Here is a 19195-nt window from a genome sequence, read left to right as displayed (position 1 = left end):
TGGATGAGCAGCTGTGCAACATATCTTGCAAGCGCCTCACGGAAGTACGTGGCCCCATACTCCGTGATTAACTTCTGAATTGGCACAGCTTTCATGCTAGGATGCTTCGTTAATGTTTGAACCCGGTCGAAAGACAGGTTTGCTGGACGAGGTTGGTGTCGAATGGGATTGCCGTGGAGGCGCCACATGACATGTCTCTCATGTCGAGCGATCTTCTCTTTGCGTTCAAGCCACTGAGTCATTTGAACAAACTCATCTTTGTGGTTTGTTGCACGATATGCATCTTTGGCCAAGTCGATGTGGAGGCGCTCAGTATATTCTGTATTGTAATTGTCAGTTGTGCCAAAAGTCTGGATCATCGACATATAGTGGCGGCCTGCATGGAGCTTTGGAAGATTAAAATTGTTTCGTATTCCAAGGTCGACGAAGATCTGCTTGTTGTTGTGAAAAAGATCGAGAGCTTCTGTGAGGAGAGTCAATGTTTCGGAGCTGTGGCAAGGATACTGCGCCAAGTACAGGAAGTCAAGTAGACCTCTGACGGCACGTATGAGACGGCTTGGGGCAAGACGGTTGGGGAGTCGGATGTCGATGATGATCCCAAGTAGAAAACGGCATATCTGACTATGCTCCGTACCACTGATTTGTGAGAGGCTAGTGATACCTTTCATAAATAGACGGATATGGTGATTTGGGGGGAGCCTTCGACATCTTCCATCAATCTCAGCTGCTCCGAATGCCTCGGCCAGCCAACCAAGGAGATGCTTGATAAGACCCTGGTATAATTGGTGAGCACATCTGGTTAACGGCTTGGAAGATGTTGGTATAGGGTAGGGGCTCCCAGAACGGATGTATAATGGGCTTGATTCCGGCTTCGCGGCATGCATGTACAAATGCGAGATCTCCGTTATCAATCGCAGCCAATGCATTGAGGACAGCGTCAAGGTTGCGCATCTCGAAAGGTGCGGGCATTGCTTCCGAGTTCGGCTGGTGGTATGTCACATTTGGGACATTCCGTGGTTTTTGACTCCTGTAACCAAGACTTGCTCAGGATAGTCACCAACGAAGCAAGCAAATAAGGGATGACCTGCGACGCAGGATACCATTGCCACTCTTCATGACAATACCATCTAAGCCAGCTTCCTCCAGTGGTGCTAAGACACGGCCCATGCAGGCATGATACAGATTTGCAATGGTTCGGCGTCGTGAAGCCTGGTTGGTGATGTGCTCGAGACGGGTAGTAGGAAGATAAGCGAGAAGAATATGGGCACGGCGAGATGGCTTTCGGCGGATTTCCTTTGGAATGTTGCCAATAGTAAGGTAGACTGGGTAAGCCGTTTTATTTCGGAACATTGTTACTTGAGTCTTGTCACTCGAAATAATAATTGGAATGATGGTAGCACCCGGTTTGCGCTGATCAAGCTTTTTCTATTTAATGTCAGTTATTTTCGATGAGCAGAAGTCCCCAAAATGCGAACTTACCTGAGTATCCCACCACCATTTACCAGTATGCATATCATGGAATAATCGGACAGTTTGTTCCTCATCTGCATAGTGGCGTTCCGGTGCAAAGATTAGAAAATCGGCAAAATCTGGGTCACCATACAGAGCCTTAACACATTCGATAACGTCCCTATAAAAAACGTCGAAAGCCTCGCCTGCGACGACAATTTGTTCACGCCTGAACTTTGGGCGACCAGGAAGCTGCTTGTCGATGATCTTATTTAATTCCCTTGAGTTCTTGTAAGAAAGACCAAGCTTTTCATGGACCTGTCAACAAAGATAGACACATTACCCACAGCTCGAAGGTGATATTAATACCATTCACTGACTTCACTGATACCAAGCAAGTCCGAAAATGCGGTTGAAGTTGGGCCACGTAATTTAGCCCATCGTGCAATTTCCCAATCCACTCGAGAGGCGAAGGGGGCATATGGATTTGCAGTGTCATTGATAACAGTAGCGTATGCAGCGTTTGCATTGCATATGTCAGCTTGCGGAATGGGGTGCCCTGCTCGAGCATCAGGGTATTGCACAATAGTGATTGCATCTTCCTGAAGCACGCGTTGCTCAATCTGCTGACGCAAATCACGATTGTGGCTATTCATCTCTGTGCTGTCTTCTTCGGCAGTTCCGAGTTGGTCCTCTAAATCCCTTCCAGTTACGAGGGGTTCCCATTCGGCATCATCGAGGCCAGGTACGACATCATCCTCGGAGTCCGAGCTGTCACTATTCTCACTGCTGTTAGCATACCATTCCATGTCACCGGGCCATTGGATTTCATCTTCCTCGTAAGTACCAAAAAAGTCTCCTCCATTCGCAGGTGCTTGATCATCAGCTTCGATTTCTGAGTCCGCAAGATCATCTGAAGGAGTTGGTATTGGAGAGTGGACATTTGAGCGTGATGCAGCGAGCACAGCCATGCAGCATCGATTCTTGGTTTTAGCTAAGTGTTGACTTAAACCAGTGGCCGAAAAAGTCGTATAACATCCTGTGCATTGGACCATAATGGTACGAGGGAATGTTCACTAATACTAGATGCTATCTCCTCTATGTCATTTTTCAGGCTCCGATACCGGATATCAATAATACATTGCCAAAGTTCCAGGGTAAGATTCGCACAATAAGATGGACAGCTCACCAGCCTCGTCTCCTGTTAAATCAAATAGTCCGCCTTTATCTCCTGCTCGAATGAGCAGTCCCACTGTTCTGTCTTCTCCTGACTGCCCTAGTCCGACTCTCTGTAATTCAAGCCAACGATCAGGCTCTTCAATTACGATGAATACAGATTTACATGCCTCATATCTAAGCCTTTCAGAGGATGGCAAACCTACGCCTTCTGAAGCGAAAGAGAGCACATTTGTTACACATGACAAAACATCAAAGTCTCGGACATCAAGGAAACATTTTCCATACCCCCCCAATCCAGCTCCATTGGAGCTTCGTTATGCAGCTCGGATGATGAAGTCCAAATTCCAACCAGAATTCTCGTTGGAAGCAACACAGAAGGTATGCCATATTTACTTCTAGACATTGATAACTCATTGATGTGGTCTGAAAGTTTCAAGAACAGTTGGAGAGCGGCCTTTCTCAAATGACGACTGCAACCTTGTACAAAGGATACAAGGCCAAGCTCGCAAGTCGCGAGGTTGCGCGCCAACGCATGGTGTTGGCGACGTGGGAAATTGACGAGGCTGCACAGTATGAAGAATTCCTCATTGCCATCTATGGTGAAAACGAACAACGGTTCAAGATGGCGGATGGGGAATTGCACGGCTTTAGGAGGATTTTTTCACAGCGTGGGCAGGCGGAACTTGAGGATGATAGAAAATATCTTCAAGCTGTCTTTGAAGACGAATGCGAGATCCTCCGCGTCGCTAGTGCCCAAACTGACCAGGTTGCAACCCTCCTCAATTCACGTGTTAAACATGCATTTTTGAAACCTGCTGCGGCATTTCCTCTTCACCCTAATGGTGGACTCTCCTGCATCGGCACTAGGGAACCCTCTGAACACTCAGATCCAGATTTGAGTGATGGGTCTTACGCAGACCTGCCCCCAGATGATTCGGATCATGACTCTGAGGATTCAGGTGAAGGCGCAGGCTCTAGGTTGTCAGCTGACTGATAGTCGCCCTTTCAGCGGTATGGGAAATCCTCCTTTCAAGTATTACCATTCAACTCATCGCAAGTTGCAGGCTCCCTTTTACCACTCCAATCGCTCTTCTTGTCTTATGTTCAATATCTGTTTCTCGTGATCATTATTGATGTGGAGGTATCTATTACTTCATGGTGATTTGTGAATTTTTGTATGCACTTACGATGTTGTAGACACCTGTCAAATGCATGTGTTGTTCCACTCTTGCTCGTCTTATCACCTGAAACAAGAATTAACATGATATCTATGATGGCATCAATACAATACATATTAATTGGCGTATGGAAGGCTCGGTTGATTTTTGCCATATATGTCGTCGTTTGAACGCTCCATATATGTAGTCGTTTAAACAGTCCATATAAGTCATTGATTCTTGCATGTTCCGGCATCTGTGGCTACTTGTATTACCCAATTGCAACTGTAAGGCCGCTTACCCGCCAAGCCCATAGACTCGAGGCTTCAAATCGATCTGTAATCAGCTGCAAACGTGAACGCCCCAGTTTAATCGCCCAACTGATATGCTCATCGTGAGTCAATTCAGTTTTTGCCTCCATTCCCCATCTGTCATTGTACGTGAAATAGTCGTGCTCAGTCTTACACTACTGATAGCAGCATATCACTCTTCTCATGATTAGGACCGCTAGGTATCGGATCGCGATTATATGACCACTGGCTCGGCTCTATTCTATTGAGTCTTCATTATGTATCAGGATTCTACATGTTTCTGGCACGTTATGCCAGCTCTCTCGCCGTGATCTCGCATCTCCTTGTTTCCTACTGCCAGTATTTGCTTCCAGCAAAGTATGCAGCCGCCGGATGACAATGAATATCCACACTTCCCTGGCCAGCTTCAAGACAGGTTCTCGTTGTCAGACTATGCAGATAGAAATCCGAATTTAAACGGTGAGTACCCAAGCCAGTAATACACTAGTCGCTTGTTGACAGATCAACTTGAAGCAGATGATGAGGGGGACCCACTTTCAAGGTTCCTCCGTATGACCGACCCACAATATGCAACGACTACAAGTAGTCTAAAATCGCTAACGTCCGAGATGGATGCTCCACCCCCCACGCCATCGTCTAGCACACTTGAACCACTTGACGCTGGTGATGGTGTCTATCCATATGCAACAACTAATAGTCTACAATTGCTCACGCCCGAGATGGATGCTCCACCCCCCGCGCCGTCATCTAGCACCAGCAAACCACTTGATGCCGGTGATGACGTCTACCCTGTAATCCCTTACTCCGCCCAACTCGACTCTTTATACAACCCGCCAGTTCCCCAGATGCTGGCAGGGTCGTCACAGCATCCTGAGAGAAATCATCGCCCTCGACCCTCCTTCACGCCATATTTCATACCTGAACCCAGGGTCCTTCGGCCACCTGAGCCAACAGCTCCGATGGCTGCCCTCGCTATCCCATCCACGATTGCTGCCCCTGTTGCTTCACGGCCAAGCACACTGGTCCCTTTGTCACTCAAGTTTGTTGCTATGCAGCCAGGAATTACTGCTAGCGGAGTTGCACCAGCGGCCCCTGCCATCTTTCCTGGTCCTGCTGCTGTGCAGCCAACTACACCAGCCCTCATTAACGTCAATTCCCTTGTCAAAAAACAGATCCTCAATTCTGCAAAAAGAAGAATCTTACGATTCTTCTTGACGGCATCTGCAATGGCCGGTACTGATGGTGAGAGGGCGGCGCTTGTTTCTCTCGCGATTTCAGAGTCGTCTTCCATGCCAGGTATGAATGGTACGTGTTTACATATAATTTGCGGAGTTGAATACTGATTCATTGTAGTTACAATCCGAACGACAAGTAGTGAACGTCAGCAGGTGACAGCCGCCTGGAACGGCTGTTTTCGGAAGCTATTGGACATGGTACGGAGTTGTCTCGCCTTGGGCTACACTTTCTACCCCCCGCTAGAGTCCAATCTCCAACCAGTCCAATTTCGGGGTCGTGTCATAACCGCATTGATTAACGACACTCGTAACCCGTTGGCCTTCATGAATAGGTTTACGGTCGACGCAGTACGTTCAATTTTCTTTCTAAATACCAAATTGTGATCTTTTTTCAGAGCGGGCATGTCACCATACTTGACGGGGTTCTCGACAATCCCCTGATTTTTCATGTTGCCGTTCAATTCATATGGTGTAGCGACCTCGGTATCTCACAATTCCTCTCCACCTCGGCGTTACATCGACATCAACAACTCAACTACGCCTTTGGTGCTATTGGTGCAGCTGTGAAATTAGCTGCTGCGGGAGCAGATTCCCCATCCACCAGTCATCCTGCCATTCACGCAACACGAAGGGAGTGAGACATTCGAGGACATTGTGCGCTACATTGGCAACATGGACGGTGTCCAGAGAATTGCGTTCGACTATCGGAAATCTCATATGTTAAGCATTGGGGACTCGCAGGTTCGATCGACTAATGTATTAGCTCAACTCGACATGATGATGATGGCTGGGGTGCAGTAGATATCGCATTACTTTTTAGCTTAGTTTGTACATGATCACGTCTATTGTACTATCATACTATGGACCCGTTCCGCAACCTTTTTTTCTGTGTGTTTTGTTCGCTTTTGTGCGTTTTGTTCGTGTCTGTGCATTTGTGCGTTTGTTCGTTTCTCTGTGTTTCGTTTTCAGGCAAACAGATGTTCGACTGAGGTGAAATAGATGCTCGCACAGGGCCGTCACAAACTCACACTCGGACATAAATTGCATGCAAACTTTCTATTAGATTATTTTACAATGAATTACAGCTGTAAAACATTTCTAGACGTGTCGAACCATATTACATAACCCGGCACAGTAGAGCGCTTGGGCTATGGACCTGGACTAATCCAAAAGGGACACCCAAAAACCATGCTCGTTTTGGAACCTGTGCATATGTGAGTTGGTTTTGCCCAGTGGCGATGACACCGTCCCTGCGAGATACATAAATATCAGTACTCAGTGGTGGGATGCAATTAGCTATCCCCCCGTTACATTATTTACAACTTCAAAACCCACCCGCTCATTTACCATACCCTTCAAGTTAGCATGTCACCCAGCAATAATACAGGTTCCAGTCAGCCCGCCAGGAGTAAGTACTTACCACTATAACAGATACAAACAACTGTGAATACCTGTTGTTGCAACAGGTGAACGAGGTGCAAAAAAAAGAGCTATGGAGAATGCAGGTCAGTACGTGGTTGAACCAGTTGAGATTTGAGCACTTACTGGATATTGTACTAGTCTGGATGACTACAAGACCACAGCGGCAGCGCCCAGCTCCAGAAAAGCCCACTGTGATGAAGAAAACAACTGCACAAAGGAAAGCTCACGTGTCTGTAACCAAGCATGGCCGCCACGATGGTGGTGTAGCACAAGTTACTAGTAGTCGGCCCGATACCCCAGATGAGATCCTAGGGCTTGCAGCTAAAAAGCGTCGAGGTAAGTATCTGAACCGAGTCCAGGGTCTCAGTACACTTACATGGGTACATAGTCGTGGGTGAAACATCTAAAGGAAAAGCAAATACTAAGAAGCGCCGAGGTGAGCACTGATCCGGACTGATTCCATGATGACTAATCTTTGGGGGCCGGGTACAGTCACCGAACCATATGCAGATTCCGATATCGATGTCGATATCGATGAAGGCCTCATGAGCGCTGTCAAGCACACGCAAAAGAAAGGTCAGTTAGCATAACGGTGTCTAGTTGTCGGTTCAGCAAACTCACAGGTTTTGCAGGAAAAGAAAAGGAACTATGGTCACACACCTCCCAACCAATCGACAATGAATTTTCAAGCGACGAACCTGTCGATGAGATCTCTGATTCTCGACCTAGTCACAATGACTCGGAGAAGGACAGTGAGGAGGAGGAAATTGAAGACGACTTGGAGGAGCCCAAGTCCTTATCAGCCGAAGTAAGTGACATTGTTCATAGTAGTAACTGATTGTACCTTCAATTTATTTCCCTCAGACACCAGTGTTTGTTTTGAGGTCGAAGGCAGAACAGACTGACCTCCCTTTGACCCAACCCACCTGGCCTCGTACAACTACCTCGAAGGAGCTGATGCGGGCGGCTCAACCATTCCCCTTTCCGTCGGCTCAACCAAGGGCTACCAAGGTAAGTTGGCTTGGATACTTACCTCCATGTTGAAATAATAATACCCCTCAGAAAACAAAATCTAAGTCTGCGCGTGATCGTAAACGAGCAGATGAGGTGAGTGAAAGTTCTCTCACAGTTATCTCGTGTTCGAATGATGTTTTGGACTCTCCAGACACCTGTTTGGGCAGATACTCAAGTCGTCGTGTCAGATGAGGAACATGAGCCCATCATGGTGTTAGACGACTCCGAGGAGGACAACCCAGATCACTCTAGAAGGCCCACACTTGTATGGACAGACACTGGTAAGTTGAAGCTGATGGACCAAGATATTGACACCCGTCGTGTGGTCCAAAGAGCGATCTTGGAGGCAAAAGTTCACTTGACATTTGTCAACGGCTATCCGGAGCTCACCGAGAAGAGCCTGTTTACGCGGGACGCACTCTTAACAGCAGCTCGCGCCTGCAGTGTCCTGCCCATCAAGGATCGCCTCAAGTCTGATGACTCGTATGTGACAGCTCTCGCCACGCTGGTATGCTCAAGAGTTGGACTCTTCGCAATATTACTAATTGGTTGAACCTCTCATACAGATTGAAGCCCGAGTGCCACTTTTCCGCACTGAATTAAAAGACGACGCTTGTGCTCAAGTGACGTCATACTATCGTCTTGGCCCTGATTGTGTCGACACTGCGAAGGCTTTGCTGGTCAACCACGTCTACCATTATGAACAGCATTTCAATGTAGGTGGCTATGTTCTGGGTTGCACAAATTGATTTGCTCAACACTGTGCACACTCTCCAGGAGAAGAACGACCCCATTCCACAGCCAAAAAAGCCATACTTCGCTGATATCTTACCATATCTAATGAAGGGGCGCTACTTCAATGGGCTAAAGTCAGTTGGCATGAAATTTTCAGACCGTTTCAAGGAGATTGCGCAAAACAAGGCCCAGCGGCCCGAAGTTACAATTCCAATGGTCGCCTTAACGAGTACTTCGGTATATTTATTGACATACTCTGGGTCCGAGTGCATGTACTAACAATGAGTGTATAGGTGTATGCTGCACTCTTCTGGAAGGCTAATGGATCTCCATCGAAATTCAATTTTACTGGCAATCTATTCAGCGAGGTCTACTTTTTTCATGTGAAATTTCTTGAAGACATGAAGGTGACAGCGCCGCGCAAGTTTCACAAGATGATGGCTGACATTTTCGAGGCTATCCAGTGAGTCCATTTCTGCGCTGCGCCAACTCATCTGTCCAAGTCTCACACCTCACAAGGAAACTCTGCACCCATGGCAACAACGCTTTAGTTGGATCACACGAGTCTGCGATGGCTTTCCTCGATATTGCTGGCATGGATGACGAGGAGTAGATTTCCAAGTTGCGGTCTCATCATTTTATATAATTGCATTCACGTATATCATTCTCAACGCTCCTTTATTGTCTCATATTCTACAAGCTATGCTGATATACCCCTCTTTTAATGAAAACTTAATTTGTTCTTGTAAAATGTTGGAACGAAACCAATGAAATCCTGAACAGACCGTCAAAATAAGATCCTTGATAACTTGTAAGTTTGTGAATTTATTTAAAATCATCACTAACTTAGTGCGCAGGAGTAAGTTAAAACGTTTGAATGAAATCAATGAAATCCTGAACAGACCGTCAAAATAAGATCCTTGATGACTTGTAAGTTTGTGAATTTATTTAAAATCATCAATAAATTAGTGCGCAGGAGTAAGATCTGGTGGGGCAGTAAAAAAGGTTCTCTAATCTGCTAAGACGTCTAATTTTGTGAAACTACAATGAATTAGAGAAAATTTTATTAATCTTGACATACTTAGTATATGTTTGTATCAGAGGGTTTTCCTGATGGAACCCGTGTCTGAAGGTGATTGAGGGAACTCGGAGTTATTAAAAGTTGTTCGACACCCCCTGAAGTATGTTGATGAGAAATCAAGTCAATTGGTCTTCGAATCCGTACAACCTCCGCCTTGCCATGAGGACGAGGTACTTCGGTTGGGGCTTAGCGCTCAGTTCCAACTTTTCAACTTGAAACCCACCAACATTGAACCCATCCATGGAAAAATTTGAAGCGCCGGACTCGGAACAGCTCGATTTTCATCATGAAACCGAGACACGCAGCTGCGACAGCTTATTACCGCAAGACCTGCAAAAATGCTACGAGATAATCTGTGGCACGAATAAAAGATTGGAGTTGGAACTTGAAAATGTTGGTCTAGGAGGACTCCGGGAGGAATATGACAAGGACCTACGAGGATGGAAGAAAGAGGCACAGAAACTCGGCAACAGTAAACCTGGGACGAGGAAGATGGCGTTTATTGGAAGAACTGGAGCTGGAAAAAGCACAGCCATGAATGCAATACTAGGTGCGCCTTTGTTGTCCACTCGAGCTGATGTGAGTACACATACCAGTTGCAACTGTCGAGCTTCAAACTAATTTTGACTCGCAGGGGTCAGGAACAAATCCACTGCCTTGACCGTCTCAATTGATATCCTGACACTTTTATTGCAGGGCATGTACTTCTGTCCAGACGGAAGTATGTTATGAAGACTTGCCTCCTTCAACATGGAGAGCAAGCATCAAATTCGTTGAAAAAGATGAATGGAAAAAAGTGAGTCCTCTTGGCCCGGGCCCGGACTCGGACATGCGTGCGAAGATGACCATCGTGTATTCCAGACTCTATTAAACATACTGGACGACCTGTACGTATATATGATTCACTGAGAAGATCCGCTTCCCCATTAAATAAGCTGACCATCTTCACGCAGGGATGTGTATGGCGCTTCGAACAAGGGGTATGGTATTCACGATGATAGTCGGCCTGCGATGGATGCATGGGAGACGTTGAAACAGGAAAGTCATAATTATTTTTTCGGTACTATCACGTGGGTGCTGATGTGACTTGTTGCTGCTGATACAGGTGTATCCTCAGTAAGTTCAACCTGAATCTCGATCCCCCATTGTCTGATTATTGCCACAGCCTTCGTGCGCTATCATTCCCCCCACCTCAACAAAATATTCGTGTACTTCTTGAGGATGAGTTCATAGCAACCAAGCTCGGAACTGAAATTCAGAGGAACGGTGTAGGCTTTGACAATCTAGAGTCGCAGGAAAGTTGGAATTGAACATTGCAGTTTGTTAGCGTGACTAAACCATGCACAGCTCCGACCCTATATGAGTGCGAACACGAAGGTTGTGGAAGGAAAACCAGTGCGTCACTAGTTTTGATGTGGATGATCTTGCTGACTATCTGCGGTCCTCCAAGTTGGAGTGGCATCTAGTACACAGGTAGAAATATGAGCGCTTTTCGCATGATTGCTTGCTTACTTTTGCGTTTAGTGTTCGTATTTATGGAGCATTCGATGTACTTGCATCTGGTGCAGTTATGCTAGTGGATGTCCCTGGTTATGGAGATGCAAACAAAACGAGGTTTGAGTGCAGTGTAAATACATGTCAGAATTTCGTCACATTGACCGTATCTTTGCAGAACTAGGCGGACGGAGGAATACCTCAAAAGTGCTGAAGTCGTTATATTAGGTTCGCCGTTCGAATGTGGTGCCTCGTCTCACTGCACTCAATATTTGTATCAGTGGCAGACATCAAGCGGGCAGCTGATGACCAGGTCAGATCGACTAAATTTCTGGTCTGACTTGACTTAACAGTTAATGACATTGTTAGGCCATGCGTGACTACTTCGTAAATTTGTAAGTCCCAACAACTTTTCGGAACTGTATACTCACACATCGTAGTTTGCATCAAATGATCCGGATAGACGGAAGCATGGAGTCATTTATGATCGTTCTTACTGGCACGGATGTAAGTCACCACTCTTGTTTCCTTGGTCTGTCCACCTCACATAATTACCAGGTGCGAATCGATGAGGACCAGCTGCATAATCTAGACTCAAATCAACGAAGCATAATCCAGCAAATGCATCAGGTGCACAAGCTAGGTTTCAAGTTCGTATTGGCTTTGTGGCATTAATGCATGCCATAGGAGATCGACAAACTCAGCGACAACCTAGATAGGCAAGAAAAACAACTAGGCATACTCCGTATGGAGATCGACAAAACTCGGAGTTGCGATGGGGCGGGAATTGATATTGAATTACTGAAGCGAGAATGGTGTGATGGAAAAATGGTTTGACTTCTACTCATGCATCAATGTGTTTGACTGAATTTACAATGCAGCACAAACGGACAGCTGATCAATTGCAACGGGCAACAGCTGCCAAAAACGCATACATCGCAGTGTGTATATCCATATAATACTCTGAAATCTGCTCATTGGCATGTGTTTGGTCAGCACCAACGATCTTCTCATGTACGAGAAGTCTTTATACAGCTCTACCGTCAAATATACTGCAATATTAATGAACAGGTACTTCGAGTAACTTTTGAAGGGTATCATTGTGAAATGATTTTTGGGTTAGAACTCTGCCTGCGAACCCCCTCCGCTACCCGTGTTTTGTATTGGAAGCACGGATTTCAACCAACTTACGGGAGCGAATATACGAAACAGAGCCCCTTTGGTTTTTACCACGGCTGAAGATGTACGTTGTGCCTCTGACCAGGCAGAAAAGGCTGATGATATTTGTAGACTGGTATTCCACATTTGCGTCGGCATATTCATGATTTTGGTCGCAGGAATACACTGTCCGATATCAAGACCCACGTACATAACTGCACTTTGCTATGGGAAGAAATCGAGAGTTTCTTCCTTTCTGCAAGGTCGGATTTGAGGCTCATAGCCTATGAGAATGTGGCAAGAGATTTGGCAGATGGCCTCAAAGAGGTAAGTCTCCTGATGTCACTTGATAGCGTGAATATAATTGAGCGCAAAAGGCTGTTGATGAGATTCGCAAGAATTCAGGAGGCAAGATGGACGAGACTATCAATGAGCTGGAGAAGGCTCTTCAAATTCAAGCCGAGAAGGTGCGCCTCACGTTCGAGGGTAATACTGATGAAATATTAACTGCATCATAGGTAGCTAAGCGCAGTCTCAATATCGTCAAGACACTCGGAGCAGGATACCGATGGCACAGCTATCGTGCACTCATGCGCCGAGAAGGTGAATGGGGATCCATAGACCTCAACGAGGACCTCGTGCATGGCATGTTAGATGGTGCCGTCTCAAGGTCTGTAATTCTGCAGTGCTAGAGATATACATCTTGATCATAAGGAAAGTGTGTGGCATAATTTTTTCACTGACTTCGTCCGGTCGGAACTACAGTCGCTCATTGTGGTAAGCACCATAAGTTATCTCAACATGATGTACGATCTACCCACTTGATTCTAGGCAGTCTCAAGTAAGACGGACTCAGCTATTCTAGCAATCAGTACGTGTTTCATGAGCGAAATGAGGTAGTTCTCGCTAAAAGAAATTTGCAGAAAACCGAGCCCAACGAATGACAACGATCGCTCCACGCATCAATAACGCATGCAATCTCATTCATCCTCGCGACATCATAAATCCTGCACGAGAGGCATATTTGTCAGCCATTTTAGCAATGCAGAGGTGAGGTCATATTTTGACACTCATCCGTTTACATACCAGCTGTTCCGTTGTAGAGAGTTCTGCGGAACATTCAAGGGTCTGCTCCGTAAGGAGCTGGAGGACCATTACCAGTGTATGGCAAGTGAGTCTGGTCCGGGAATGTACAGACGTATGAAGGTGGGCATAATCACTGCTAACTTCTCGTGAAGATCACCGAAGATCTTGTCAGGACCTAAACGAGGAGCGATTCAGTCCAGAACGTGCTCAGGAGCTTTTTGCCGGACTCGTCAATCAAGTTATAACAGCGATCCGTATAGCGAGAAACAAGGGCGAGACGGCACTCGACGAGGCACTGGGTCGGTTGTATTTAAGCATCAATCGCTCGCTTGTCTGTACGTTGCGCCACTTTACACTCGCAACGCATTGGCTGATCTCTATGTCAGGCGTGCAAGGAAACGATCAGATAAGCAAAGTTAAACGAAGACATATGCAGAAATTCCTCCAAGAAGAGTGCAGCAAGCCGCTCGCAGAGGTAATGACCATCACAGGTCAGAATTTGCCGATGTTACACTGAAGTTCTGCACTCGCACAATATGCTCCGTAATTCCTCAAGATCTCCACTGTTGTATTATTATTTTACCTTGCTTGCAAGGTCATATGCAGAACATATTCCGCTGACGAGAACAAAGATTATCTATCGCTCGTACTAGAAATCAACTGACTGGCGTAACCATCAACATACAAGTATTTTTTTGTGGATCCGAGAGTCTATGTGCAAGGCTAACACGGAAAATCTGCGTGTGGGTGGCATGCAACCGCTTGCAATGAGCTACAATGCTCAACAGCTGTACGCTAAGCTTGTTGACGATGTTATGTTGGCTATCCGCTTGGCAAGAGCTGACGGCCCACGGGGATAAAGCACTCGACCGGTTATATTCACACATCAAGCGCCCTCTTGGCTGTACGTCGTGTGCCGCTGTATGTCTAAAAAATGATTGACTGATTAGTATCCGCGCCAGGCATTCAGAAAGGCGATAAAATGACCAAAGTTGCTCGGAAGAAGATGCGGATGTTCCTTAAAGAAGAGTATAGCAAACCGCTGGTAGAGGTGAAAATCATCGCGGATAGGTGTAAAGAGCGCAACGCGGCACCGATCGACTCGGAGGTGACAGCTAATGATTTTTGAGCGACTATCGGACGAAGGGCGAAAGGACGGATCAAAAGAGAGAGTGCTATAACGAGAGTATGTAAGTACTCAGTCTCGAGAGTCGAAAGACTAGGGAGACTACTAGCTGACCTATAACGAGAGTATGTAAGTACTAGAGTAGTCAGTATCGTAGTAAATGAATGTAAATGAATGGTATCATACCTCAGTCTCGAGAGTCGAAAGACTGAGGTGTATGAAGGCATCGAAAACTTCTGATGTTGTAAGCCGAGTGCTTACAACATCAACAATCACGTGAACGTTCCCCCATTTATATCACTACGTTTCACGCCATCGAGATCAGACTCAGGTCTCTTACCTACTATCATCTGCTCATTTGTATCACGCTCTGAAATCCACGGTCTTGTCCTATTAATCCTTGTTTGATCTGCTTAGTGTTTCCCGCCGCCACCACGGCGGGCTTCCACTTTTTTTTTAATATCGACAACAACCGTTGATAACAACCACGTTCAAAACATAGGGCCCCCGCCCACCACCTGACCTGTCAACCTGTGTATGAAGGCATCGAAAACTTCTGATGTTGTAAGCCGAGTGCTTACAACATCAACAATCACGTGAACGTTCCCCCATTTATATCACTACGTTTCACGCCATCGAGATCAGACTCAGGTCTCTTACCTACTATCATCTGCTCATTTGTATCACGCTCTGAAATCCACGGTCTTGTCCTATGAATCCTTGTTTGATCTGCTTAGTGTTTCCCGCCGCCACCACGGCGGGCTTCCACTTTTTTTTTAATATCGACAACAACCGTTGATAACAACCACGTTCAAAACATAGGGCCCCCCGCCCACCACCTGACCTGTCAACCTGTCTTCCACACGGAGGAACCCAACCGTTTCCCGATCCCTGACCACGCGCTCACGCGCGAAGGTACCCCAACCGTCTCTTGACCCGTCGTCTCCCCCGCCGTCTCCATTAACACCCCTGTCCTCGAATAATACATCACCGATAACAACTACCGCCGTAACAAAGCGCTCTAACGATTCCTCTTCAGATTCTGAACCGGAGTCAACGCATATACCCCACCTTATCCGCACCATGACAAAAACAGCCATGGTAGATCAACCAGCGCCTAGTAAACCACCAAAACTCCTCGCAGGTGAACTCACCCCCGAAGTCGCGCGTGACTGGGAGAATGCGTGCTCCACGTATTTCATGCATAAAGAAATCGAAGAGAAGAACCAAGTTAAAATGGTGGCGTTTGGGATGTTAGACCCACGCCTACATACCTGGTATCTTGCACAACGAAATACCTTAGATACGGGGACCTTCGATGAGTATATGACGGCGCTGAAAGATGCGTGGCTCGAAACACATTGGGACACGAAACTCCGGAAAAAGGTATTGGGCTCACAACAATGCTCCCGTCCATTCTACGAATGGGCATTAGAACTTCAAAATCAAAATGCCCTCTTGTACGGTAACCCTGCCCACCTTGACGACACGCAGCTGCGAAACCAGCTAGAAGCAAACTTGTGCGACGATCTCACGACGCCCGTACTCCGAGCGAAACTACCCTCGACACTTACACTCAAGGCGTGGATTGAAGAGGTTCGCCACCTCGACGACAAACGTCTTGAAGACATCGCCATGCACAAGAAGTTCGCTGAAGACTTCTACAAATCCAAACGCACGACATCCTATAACCAAACTTCTACGAAAACATCATCATCCTCCTCCCGCGTGCCTCTAAATACATCTACACCCCGTCTCGGAGCTCTCACAGTGGCTGAACGCACCCTCCTCGCAGAACACAGTGGCTGTTTTAAATGTCGCAGATTCTACGTATCGCACAGATCCAAGGAGTGTCCCAATGGCGCACCTGATGCCTCATCATACAAAACGCTGACGGAGACTGACGCTACCGCGGCAAAGCAAAAGGGAGACAAACCGAGCAAAACCGTTGCCGCAATCGCTCCCATAGCTGCCGTTATGCCCTCCAACGTGTTCGAGGATGTATCAGACTCCGAAGATGACACGTGCGTAGCCCCTTTTGAAACTGCCCACCTTACATGGCCTTGTCTCTTGACGGGGCCTTCTTCCAATTCATTTGAGCGCATAGACGCGTTAATTGACCATGGGTCACATCTAGTTCTTATTAACGACGATGTCGTGAACAAACTCGGCTTGCGAAGACGCAAACTACATGCCGCGATACAGGCAAATTCTGCATTTCTTAATTCTTCGAGTTCCACTCTGTCTTTTTCCGAATATGTCCTCTTGTCTCCTTCTTCTCTTGACCATGACTGGCAATCACGTACGATACGTGCAATCATCGCACCAGACCTTGTTGTACCCCTCCTCCTCGGAGGACCATTCTTATCACATAATTGCCTCATTATAGATCACGAGCTTCGCACTTGCACCAACAAAGATTCCGACTATGACCTTCTAAACCCACCGAAACGCATCCAACATGTACATACTCCGATTCCTTCACTCCGAGACACGTTACGACTACGTAAAGATGTAATTCGTGAACTTCGATCAGTTCTCACCTCACGTCACAATGACCTTGAAAAACACACGACTTCGACTTCTCCACATGTTGCTAGTGTGTTACGTGAGAGAATCGACTTGTTAGCTTTCATCGAAAAGAACAAAGAGCAACTCGAGCGTCTCGATGCCGAAATCCGTCGACAATATGCGGACAGATTCCCGTCTGATATTCCTCATATCGACCATCTACCGACGGAAGTCGTTCACCGAATTCGACTAAAGGACCCGAACAAAATAATCCAATGCAGACGTTACAACACACCTCGAAAATATAGAGAAGCCTGGACACAACTCCTCGATGAACACGTCGCAGCAGGCCGTCTCCGACCTTCGTCAAGCCCGTTCGTCTCCCCTGCTTTTTTAATCCCAAAAAAGGACCCCACAGCGTTACCTCGTTGGGTGAATGACTACAGAGCGCTCAATGCCAACACAATCCCCGATAACCATCCACTCCCACGCATCGACGAAATCTTACGAGACTGTGCCAAGGGAAAAATCTTCGGGAAAATAGACATGACGAATTCATTCTTTCAAACACGTGTACACCCCGACGACATTAAATATACTGCTATCGACACACCGAAAGGTCTCCACGAGTGGACAGTTATGCCACAAGGAGGAAGGAATGCTCCCGCGACACACCAACGACGAATGTACATCGCACTACGTCCCCTCATCGGAAAAATTTGTCACGCTTACTTGGACGACATCATTATATGGTCACAAACAGTCGCGGAACATGTCAAAAACGTGAGACTCGTCCTCGATGCACTACGAAAGGCTGGTCTATTCTGCTCTCCAAAAAAGACATCTTTATTCTGCACAGAAATTGACTTTCTCGGTCATCATATCTCGGCCTCCGGAATCGAAGCAGACGCATCGAAGGTGAAACGAATCCTCGACTGGCCTGTTCCGAAGTCAGCGAATGATGTACGCTCTTACCTCGGCCTCGTCAGATACCTCGAACAATTTCTACCTAATCTTGCGGACCATACCCACATCCTCACACCACTCACAATGAAAAGTGTGGACCTTCAATGGCCGGGATGGACCAAACGTCACCAAGAAGCCTTCGACGGCATAAAAAGACTCGTCGTCAGCCGAGACTGCCTGACAACCATCGACCACGATGATCTGGGTAACAACCACATCTACGTGACGTGTGATGCCAGCGACTGGCGAACTGGTGGAATGTTAAGCTTTGGACCAACTCAAACGACCGCACGACCCGTAGCTTTCGACTCCATGCAACTTCGGGATGCACAACTAAACTACCCTGTACACGAAAAAGAGCTCCTAGCAATTGTCCGAGCACTGAAGAAATGGCGCGTGGAATTACTCGGGACGCCGTTCACCGTTTACACGGATCATCGTACCTTGGAAATTTTCATGACTCAAAAAGAGCTGTCCCGTCGACAGGCAAGGTGGCAAGAATTTCTTGCTCAATATGATTTCACTATTCAATACATCCCCGGCGAACAAAACACGGTAGCCGACGCACTCTCCCGATTGCCAGCAGACACAGACGACATCCCATCGTACACTCGCGATACCATGAACATGCCGTCGAACATCGGAAACAACATAAATCCCGTCGCAATAGTCCTTTCCATCACCTCTGACAACAAACTACTCAATGACATCAAAGACGGCTACCAAAGTGATCACTGGTGCAAAAGACTCACTCAACTGACAGGCTCCCTTCCAGGACTGCAAGAACGCGATGGACTACTCTACATCAATAACAGGCTCGTAATACCACGCATCACTCACCTACGCGAAACCGTCTTCCGGTTGGCACATGATGATCTGGGTCACTGCGGAGTTGACAAATCGTACGCCGCTCTTCGAGAATCGTTCTATTGGCCAAACATGAGGAGGGACTTGGAAGAAAGTTACATTCCTGCGTGCCCAGATTGTGCGAGAAACAAAAGCAAAACTACTAAATCTCCAGGTCCACTCCACCCGTTACCGGTGCCAGACGATCGCGGGGATTCGGTCGCGATTGACTTTATTGGACCCCTTCCCGTCGAGCACGGATACGATGCCATCATGACGATCACAGATAGGCTCGGTGCAGATATTCGACTCATCCCGTGCCGGATGAACATGACTGCTCCGGAGATCGCGAACTTGTTCTTCAATGGGTGGTATTGTGAGAACGGCCTGCCTCTCAGCATCGTCTCCGACCGCGACAAATGGTT

At 46.9% G+C, this 19195-nt stretch overlaps 4 protein-coding genes across 4 annotated transcripts; 3 read left to right on the top strand and 1 right to left on the bottom strand.

Annotated features, from left to right (window-relative positions):
* Window positions 1-20: 20 nt before the first annotated feature.
* On the bottom strand, window positions 21-2420 carry DEU56DRAFT_917733 (uncharacterized protein; the record flags this gene model as incomplete). The annotated part of the gene is made up of 5 exons (XM_041358032.1): window positions 21-773; window positions 805-1027; window positions 1085-1425; window positions 1480-1767; window positions 1830-2420. Coding segments are annotated over 5 exons (2196 nt in total), but the record flags the coding sequence as incomplete, so codon positions are not given.
* Window positions 2421-2775: 355 nt separating this feature from the next.
* DEU56DRAFT_760281 (uncharacterized protein) lies at window positions 2776-5969 on the top strand (the record flags this gene model as incomplete). Its single annotated transcript, XM_041350413.1, has 7 exons — window positions 2776-3006; window positions 3059-3587; window positions 4194-4221; window positions 4437-4555; window positions 4598-5401; window positions 5450-5679; window positions 5727-5969. 7 exons carry the CDS (start codon window positions 2776-2778, stop codon window positions 5967-5969), a joined length of 2184 nt encoding a protein of 727 aa, XP_041203368.1.
* Window positions 5970-6696: 727 nt separating this feature from the next.
* On the top strand, window positions 6697-9115 carry DEU56DRAFT_760280 (uncharacterized protein; the record flags this gene model as incomplete). The annotated part of the gene is made up of 14 exons (XM_041350412.1): window positions 6697-6739; window positions 6798-6836; window positions 6892-7089; window positions 7142-7189; window positions 7246-7329; window positions 7386-7561; window positions 7618-7764; window positions 7816-7860; window positions 7919-8048; window positions 8073-8275; window positions 8334-8447; window positions 8488-8739; window positions 8796-8965; window positions 9022-9115. 14 exons carry the CDS (start codon window positions 6697-6699, stop codon window positions 9113-9115), a joined length of 1743 nt encoding a protein of 580 aa, XP_041203367.1.
* Window positions 9116-9823: 708 nt separating this feature from the next.
* Window positions 9824-14450, top strand: DEU56DRAFT_917729 (uncharacterized protein; the record flags this gene model as incomplete). The annotated part of the gene is made up of 30 exons (XM_041358031.1): window positions 9824-10133; window positions 10180-10219; window positions 10280-10379; window positions 10445-10470; window positions 10537-10657; window positions 10689-10699; window positions 10749-10851; window positions 10931-10978; window positions 11034-11056; window positions 11108-11197; window positions 11256-11305; window positions 11359-11390; window positions 11447-11472; window positions 11518-11584; window positions 11636-11707; window positions 11765-11908; window positions 11959-12018; window positions 12074-12148; window positions 12201-12320; window positions 12368-12562; window positions 12613-12702; window positions 12754-12905; window positions 12955-13012; window positions 13067-13106; window positions 13159-13285; window positions 13339-13441; window positions 13494-13656; window positions 13708-13812; window positions 14160-14225; window positions 14284-14450. The coding sequence occupies 30 exons, from the start codon at window positions 9824-9826 to the stop codon at window positions 14448-14450; spliced, it is 2784 nt and encodes a 927-aa protein (XP_041203366.1).
* Window positions 14451-19195: the final 4745 nt, after the last annotated feature.

The sequence above is a fragment of the Suillus clintonianus genome, assembly GCF_016758775.1.
Source record: "Suillus clintonianus strain FC179 chromosome Unknown DEU56scaffold_114, whole genome shotgun sequence".
Taxonomy (NCBI): domain Eukaryota; kingdom Fungi; phylum Basidiomycota; class Agaricomycetes; order Boletales; family Suillaceae; genus Suillus; species Suillus clintonianus.
This window is presented reverse-complemented; position numbering and strand designations above follow the sequence as displayed.